This window comes from Poecilia formosa, unplaced genomic scaffold (genome assembly GCF_000485575.1).
Source record: "Poecilia formosa unplaced genomic scaffold, Poecilia_formosa-5.1.2 Scaffold186, whole genome shotgun sequence".
NCBI classification, from domain to species: Eukaryota; Metazoa; Chordata; class Actinopteri; order Cyprinodontiformes; family Poeciliidae; genus Poecilia; species Poecilia formosa.
In genome coordinates, this window is record NW_006800125.1 from 1,274,970 (window position 1) to 1,283,229 (window position 8,260).

The window sequence follows — 8,260 nt, forward strand, 5'->3', positions numbered from 1 at the left end:
AATCGCCTCCCATAGATAGACACTGTAGGCATATCATACATTTTCGGCCTCCTTAGAGTCTGTTGACTATTTTAGTCATTAACTCTTGTGTCCCTGATGTCCCTGGATACCGATGGGATGAAAGAAGGGTATCTAGTTTGGTCAAAAGATGTGGAAAAATGTGTAATAATTTTGGTTTAACGACCTCTAATGACCTCTGTGTTGGTCAGAGAAACTCAAAACATGGCTTAAATGAAAGCCAAGAGTGTCCCCTTTAAGATGATACCAAATATTGCATTACAGACCTTTGACAAATGCCCATACCATGACCCTAAACCAGAGTTACAGCAGTCCCAAAATACAGAATTTTTCCAAAGGGGTTGTTTACTTCATGAGATGATAACTATGACTCAGCTACCATTTTGGAAGGGCTATCATATCAAAATATTAACTAGAGACATGTATCTTTTCAAAAAATATTGATAGACTTTGCCACCCTGAAACGGACAAAAATGTCAAATTTTGGCCTCTGGCCCGTGGACTAATCAGCGCAACATGCACCAGCCAGCGATTTGTTGCTTTCTGCTGCCAGAAAGCAACAAATCGCATCCGTGTGGCTTGGCGGATGCAAGCCACACAGTGGGAAAACAAAGACACACGCCTGAATGAACGCCGCAGCTCCCTTATATACACCACGCCCACTTCAAGAACCGGAACTTCTCACCTGGAAACTATTTGTGTGAAATTATGTATATTTCTATACCACTACACTGAGAGTCCTCACCCTGACTCTCATACTGACAGGAGGAACCACAGAGCTCTGTTAAGTTAAAAGCACATCTTCTGAAGTTGGGATATTATGCCCATTATGCGCATAATGTGCACATAATGGGTGTAATGTCCTAACGGGCTCCTTGCACATCAGCTTCCTCGTTCGGGGATAAGCAGCTCGGTCACTTCCGGTCTATTGAAAATGGCATTTTGCACTTGGTGCTTTCAGGACTTGGCCAAGGTAACAATTAATGATGTACATCGATCTGAAGCCCCAGTAAGCTGGAGAAAAGATGTTCGCCTCTTTATACATTCACAGACATGAAGGTGAGTTTTACTTTCTTAAACTTTGTGGCTAACATTAACTTTAGCTAATGCTAGTAGGGAATATTTTCGGACATTTTTCTTATAAAAATGTGCTATTTAAGTATCTAAACATTTTAATCCATTCTAACGGACAACCTTTTTACCTTATTTTGTATTTATTTTCAAGTGTGTTTATTGTCGTTAGTGTCAAACAGAAATCAAGGAATGGGGGAGGTTACTGTTCGGGCTTTTTGCTTCCGAAGCATGAAAAAGCACAACAAGCCCCATAGCTTTAAAAGTAGGGCAGCTCTGGTGTCAGAGTTCTAGTTCAGCTAGAACTCTGACACCACGTTAAAAGTTGTTGCTTTTAGAAAAATATAGTCGTTTTCCTTAAGGTCTCCGTGTTATTTAGTTTTATTACTTTTGCATGCTTCACATGAAGAGCTCAGATAGAATGGTGTTTACAGCAGTGTGTACAGGCGGATCAGTTGCTGACTGGCTCTGGTCTGCTCACTCGTTCCCATACACTCGCTCTTTCAAGCTGAATACAGAAGTGATTCCATGGAAATAACTCAGGGAGGCTCCTTTATTTACCATCCGTCTCACTCCGGTAGTTTTGGGCTGAAGAAACTGATCCAGAGTGAACTTTGCTTTAACTTGCATTTAAAATAGTATTATCTTTCCCAATATATAGAATCAATATAAGACTTGACCAATAAAAAAGGCTTAGAAAAATATGTGACTTTTCGCTTGTATTTGTTTAACAACCCTGGTTGTTTGTTCATTTAAGCGTTGTATTCTTCAGTGAAGCTCTTTCATTTGTTTAATGCCTTTTGCCTAAGTTTCTTAAAAAAAAAAAAGAACATTTCTCAGTTGCGGACTCCCTGATATTTTAATATATGTACATTATAAATGTTTTTTTATTAAAGTTGATCATGTTGCTTTTCATGTCTCATTTCTTATTCCTCATATAATTGATGGAAAAGTATATATATCATATACTATATATTATATATATAGTATATGATATATATATAGTATATGATATATATATTTTATATATATATATATATATATATATATATATATATATATATAGAGAGAGAGAGTATGTATTACATATAATGCATGCTATATAGTATGCATGTATAGTCCATGTTCTAATTCTATTGCTTGAAACTGTGGCACATTTATTTATAATAACATCTTATTTTAAATAATGAGTAATGGCACCATTGCAATCCAGAACTAAGGGGGGGGGGGTGATATTTTCTCTCAGTGTCATGTTGGGTTCAAGTCTTTTGACCCACGTCCACAACAGTGGAGGGCAGACAGGCAAGTTTTTGTGAGGAAGGGGGAGGAGCGGTCCGATAGCCACCCGTGAAATGAGAAACTGTCAGAGAAACTTCATCCGAGAAGGAGATGGACTTGGGTAACCAGTGGGTAAGATCCACAGCATCATGAGGGAACCCATAATGCCAGAAATTTGGGCTACACAGTGGGTAAAATCCACGGTGCCACAAGGAAACACCATAACTGGCAAACACTCAGTTATTTGTCAAGTGCTGGCAGCCCGGTCCTCATGTGCTTCTAGATCAGCGTTTCCCAGCCCTGGTCCTCAAGACACACTGACCTGCATGTTTTAGATGTCCCCCTGCTTCAACACACCCCATTCAGATTATTGCAATTCAGCAAAACCCTGTTAATCAGCCATCAATTGAAATCATGTGTGCTGAAGCAGGGGAACATCTAAAACATGCAGGTCAGTGTGCCTTGAGGACCAGGGCTGGGAAACACTGGTCTAGATGTCCAGGGTGGATTGATCACAGGTGTGCTGCATCAAACAGCCAGCGCCCTCCAGGTAGGAGCAGCCTCTTGGCACCATCTGGTGGATGATGAAGGAAGCAGCAGACAACAGACACAAAGACAAAAAAACCCCACTTCCCCAACAGTCATAGGTGTAGTAACTAAAGTTTCTTTTATTATTAAAACATTATAATAATAATAATAATATCACTACAAAAAGTATTCCATTTTTTTGTTTGTTTAAAAACAGAAATTAGAGTATTAAGGAAAGAATAAACACACACACACACACACACACATATATATATGTGTGCATATTTTATAGTTTCCCATATACCTCAGCTAAGTTGGACCACAGACCTATGGTTACTACATCTCCTAAGGGAGATGTAGTAACGAGGAAGGAGTCGACATCAAGGTGGGTGAGAATGTCAAGGTGTAAAGTCCTGGTTGTTAAACACTTAAAGATGATGTCTTATCTTTTCTCAGTGCACTGTCCAATTTTGACATAGAATGGTCCGAAACACTGTGTCTCAGGGGAGTAGAAAACATGCTTAAAGAGACGGAGATGGGCTGCTGGTAAGTCAGCCATTTGGGGATTAGTAGGAGTGGCCTTCCACCGTCTACAGTGTGGGCATTTGGACTGATGATGTCAAACTGCTTCTCAGCTTCGGAGTATCCAAAAGCTTCAGCGAATGTTGGCAAACAGCCGTTCAGAACCGGGATGGCAGAAACGTTGGTCATAATCCTGTATCAGCAGTCTGGTGAATGGGTGGTGCGGATATAGAACAATTGGATGTACTGCTCCAAACTCTAGATCACTTGTGTGCCTCAGTCTGCCACCTATCCTGATTTCTTCTGCTTCTTACAACTGTGGTGCTGAAGCACACGGTTTACTGTTGGTGGCAACCGGCTTACTGAGCATAAGATGTTTGATCTCATCAGGGAAGCTATCAGTTTGTAGCTTACTGACAATTTCTCTCCACTTTGTGATAGTCTTTGGCAGTCAAATTTAAATCCTTCACAACTGCAGCTTGTAGGCTCCGCACAGCGGAATCAAACAGTTCCTGCCAGCCTATGTAGGTCTCAGATTCTGAGTGGGGAATGTGGTAGTCGAAGTTGTACCACGAAAGGATGATTTTCATAGTTCTGAGGGTTCCTCGGTAAGAAAGAGGAGCCTTGGCTCCATCTGTTCGTCTCAGACAATGCCTCTAAGGTCTTACCCCGAGTGATGTTGTCAACTGCATTGTTGGCTGAATCTACATACCGCCAAGACTGTGGATCTGTTAGGTCTTGAACCTGAGCCACATGGGTGCCCACAAATACGATATAGCGACATGAGTCTGAAAGTAACCATTTTAACACTGTGTCCATGTCCCAAGCAGCATAAAAAATAGCTCCGCAGATTTCAACAGTGATCAAAAACAAAAAATATTTACGCTTAAAGCAGTCAACCAAAAGTAGACTTCCCCCATCACCCTCTCACTAAAGTCACCAGATGAGCAACAGGTAATCTTACAATCACTACCAACACCACGTGATCCAGAGCTACACCTATTCACCACAGATGCTATATTTTGCAGTGTCAGTTGAGTTTTTCAGTGGGGTTTATTTACAGCAGATCAGAGAGGAAGTAGATACAGAGAAGAGGGGGGAAACCATGCAGCAATGGTCCCAGAATCAGGAACCAAACTTTTCAAGATTATATGATTGGTTTTTACATTGTTCTGGTAAAAAACATTTCTCATCAGATCCAAGACTGCTGCAGACACGCTCATGATTGCCAAGGCCAACAATCCCCTGCAGTATCCAACACAGGGGGTGGAAGTACGGCCCCTGAAAACAATCATCATCCCAGGTATTACTTTACCTGACATCTTTACTCATGTTGTGTAAAAGTCTTGAATCATTTCTCATTTTTTAGATATTTGGATTCAAGAAGTCTGACTTTCATTTAGGCTTTTAAAGTATTATCAGTCCAGTTTCCAGATTTCAAAAGGGAGCTCCAAAACTCTAAACCAGTGTGACTGGTAATCTGCAACAAGAGATTACCACATAAGAGCCAATATCGCAAGTCATGCATTATGCAGAGAAAGAGGCGAATGATCTCTGTGGTCTCAGTTAGAGCTGCACCGATTGTTTCCTGCCGATCACCAATTACTGATCTGTTAAAAATCATGACTTGCCGATTCCGATTTTGTCTGACACCAATTTTTTTTGTCTTAAATGTTGCTAAATATAGCAAGAAAGTTGATGAGTTGCCAACAATGTGGTGACTATTGTTAATTGTAAACATATAGACCCGATCTGGTGGGCCAGGCAGTTAGTCAAACGCTCACACAGCAGGGCAGAAGACAGTCATTGAATTAAATACCTTTGCAGAGGTAGATAAAATCAGTGGATAAGATCGGCTCCACATGTAAAAATCAGCCAATCACAGATTTCCCAAAATCAGGGAAATCAACTGGCTGATAAATCGGTGCACCTCTAGTCTCAGTGTATAGAGATGGTTACTAAAAGCAGAACCTGTCTATCCATCCATCTGGGTGTTCATGCATTGTTCTGTTCATTCGTCCTTTGCTAGTCCATCCATTTTACCACTAGTCTGTGTGTGTGTAATGTCAGCAGATAAGTTTCCTGAAATACAGGTAAGTAATGATGAGACAAGACAACGGGATGGTGCATCTTTAAATCTTCTCGCTCATATTTCAAGAAATATTATGATGATGACACATTGATGGTATATTAATAAAAATTCCCTGAGCTGCTAGGAGAAAACTGGAGCAGTGCTAGATGATGAACTCAGGAGTATTGCATCTATCAAGATTTACAACCAAAGCAAACAAAGTAGGAGGACTAAGCTGTGTAAGACCTCTATAAATCCTGGTTGATTATTGAAAAAAAAAAAGTCTGAATCAATAGTATGAAGGTATGAAGAAATAATTGTTGTTTTTTTCCCGAAAACCTCAGTCTAAAGATTATTGTAACTTTTCAATATTGATGGGCAGATGAAGCCTCTGGTGTCTGGCACATTTCCCAAACTGTCGACTGTGTGTTGAAACTGTGTTACACTTACAGTGACATCTGCTGGATTTAAGCAGTCATTGCAGGTAAATTCAATAAAGACTGGAAACGGACAGAACGATGTTCAATCACATGTTTTTATTTAGAATCAGCTGCTGTAACAGCTTTGGGTCAAACTATTTCATTGTAATTAGGGTGATTTGCAAGAACATGAGAATACAAATAAAAACAATTAACAATCATGACAAACCTGAACCGGGAGCAGATGGGTGAGCTGAACGGCCAATTCAATCGCCTGCTTTCTGGCCGATCACTGATTAACACCAGGGTTTATCACGGGAGTGTTAACCGATTCCTCCCCTTCATGCCGGACGTTGATGCCTCAGCATTGTGGAAGAGCTCCGGTTACAAAAAGACAAAACCTGGGAGCAAATCCTACATTTTTCACCTACAATATACATCAAAGTTAATCCATGTAAACTAACTCAAATATCCCATGGAAAGAAATTTGAATAATCCAAAAGAAAAATGATCAAAATTATACTCCATAATAAGATCAAAATAATCCCACACAGGAGAAACCTTCCTCATCCTTAGTTGATTCATGTTGGTATTCAAATATGATCCAAAAACAAACACAGAGCAAAGAACACAAAGCATCTCCACACAACCAAACCCACAATTACGTGGACACAGTTTCTCCCTCATGAATACAATTTTGCATAGTTTGAGTGAAGTAATCTTTACAACAGACCAAGAAATTTCCCAAAGCAGCATGTGTCGCTCTTTATAAAAACTGCAAACTCCTGCAAGTCAGCTTAAAACAACTAACGGTCCTTATTGTTTCAGGCTTGGCCTTACACGACCTTTCCAGAGACCATTACACAGTGAGTATCCTCCTGTTTTATTTTCTGCCATCCAGATTTGTGGATTTCTGTCACTTTTTCCATTTTGTTTTCCATCCTGCTGCAGATAAACATCACTGCCACACTAGGAACACTAAACGTAGAAGCAGAAGTGGAGGAAGTGGAAATAAAAGGTGATGGAGGGATGCATATGAGTCTGTCTAGCAGTTTGCTGCTGAACTTGAACCGACAGCTGCAGTTTATCACCTACACAAACACAAAATATCATCCCAACACTGCAGACACAGGTAAGACCTCTTCACATTTAGAATGGGGCGGGGGGTCTCCATTTTTATATTTATTTTAAATCCTCTTTCAGTTTGCAGACAATGTAGCTATCCTAAGATGGTTTGATCCTTGATATTCGCTGGTGTATAAATAACCATCACCATGTTTTCTTTTTTCCTGATTGTGATGTTTTAGTCAGAACAGATCTGAGCTAGTTTTAAAATGAAAATCAGACTAACATTATTCTTCTATAATAGTTTCAAATCAAATTAAAATTATGAACTATGTTTACCAGACAACAACTGCTGTACTCTTTCTGACATCAAAAGTGGTTGAATATTCAGACTGAAATATTCCAGATGCAATTTTATGGCTACAAAAATGATGTTGCTCTGCTTGCTCCGTTTCTGCGCTGCCTTTGTGGAGCCTCTCTTTGCACATCCTCTGAATCTACAAATTATGGATCTGGTCAACTGGTCTCTCAATGCAGGTGATCAAATTTTCTCAAGGAGAAAACTGGGCACAGGAGAGCCAACTTGTCCTGCAGGCACATACTTCCTGGATTTATTTGGATTCATGATAACAGGATTTCTGCTGTTTGGAGTTGGCGGATATGTGGCTTATGAACAAATTTGTGATGGGTTGGGCCGACTAGTGAACACTCAGACTGGCTTGCTGTGGGACAGAAGCGCAAGTTGGACGTGATTCTTACTGAAATTCGTAGGCCAGCTGTAGCTCAGTAGCAGGATGGAATTGATCTTGGAGAAGTTGTTAGTTTCAGTCCGGCAGAACGGTCACACTAATTTGGATGATTGGAATCAATAGAGAAGTAAAATCTACCCAAACTAAACTTCCTGTTATATGATGTGTGTTGGGAGGGTGGCGGGGTTCTCGGGAAATTCTTAGAGACTTCCTGTTATACTCCCTGTTATACTCCTCCATCCACTCAAACACCCCCCTCAGCGCATAGCGTTCATTGTTGTTTTGTTTTTTCCATTCATACTGCTTCCAGCGCTCCCCCTGATATGGCACTTAAAGGGGTCATTACTTTCCGAAATAGATCTGTCTGTAAATCAAATCAAATTTTATTTGTACAGTACATTTCAGCAACAACGCATTTCAAACTGCTTTACATCATTAAACACAAAAACACAGAGTAATGCAATATTGAATAAACAATCAAAAATATTAAATATTCCACCAAGTCGAAGTTCTGCTCTTCAAATCGGCAGAAAAAAAAA

At 40.1% G+C, this 8,260-nt stretch overlaps 1 protein-coding gene across 1 annotated transcript in view; it reads left to right on the plus strand.

Annotated features, from left to right (window-relative positions):
* The window catches only part of LOC103147677 (beta-1,4 N-acetylgalactosaminyltransferase 1-like), a gene marked incomplete at its 3' end in the record, with an annotated part of 18,694 nt that extends 11,655 nt beyond the window's left edge, over positions 1 to 7,039 (plus strand). Inside the window, exons 3-5 of the mRNA XM_007566133.2 lie at positions 4,614 to 4,720; positions 6,736 to 6,773; positions 6,859 to 7,039. Of these exons, the coding sequence (XP_007566195.1) occupies positions 4,614 to 4,720; positions 6,736 to 6,773; positions 6,859 to 7,039 (326 nt within the window). The remainder of the gene's footprint in view (positions 1 to 4,613; positions 4,721 to 6,735; positions 6,774 to 6,858) is intronic.
* Between the last annotated feature and the right edge of the window lie 1,221 nt (positions 7,040 to 8,260).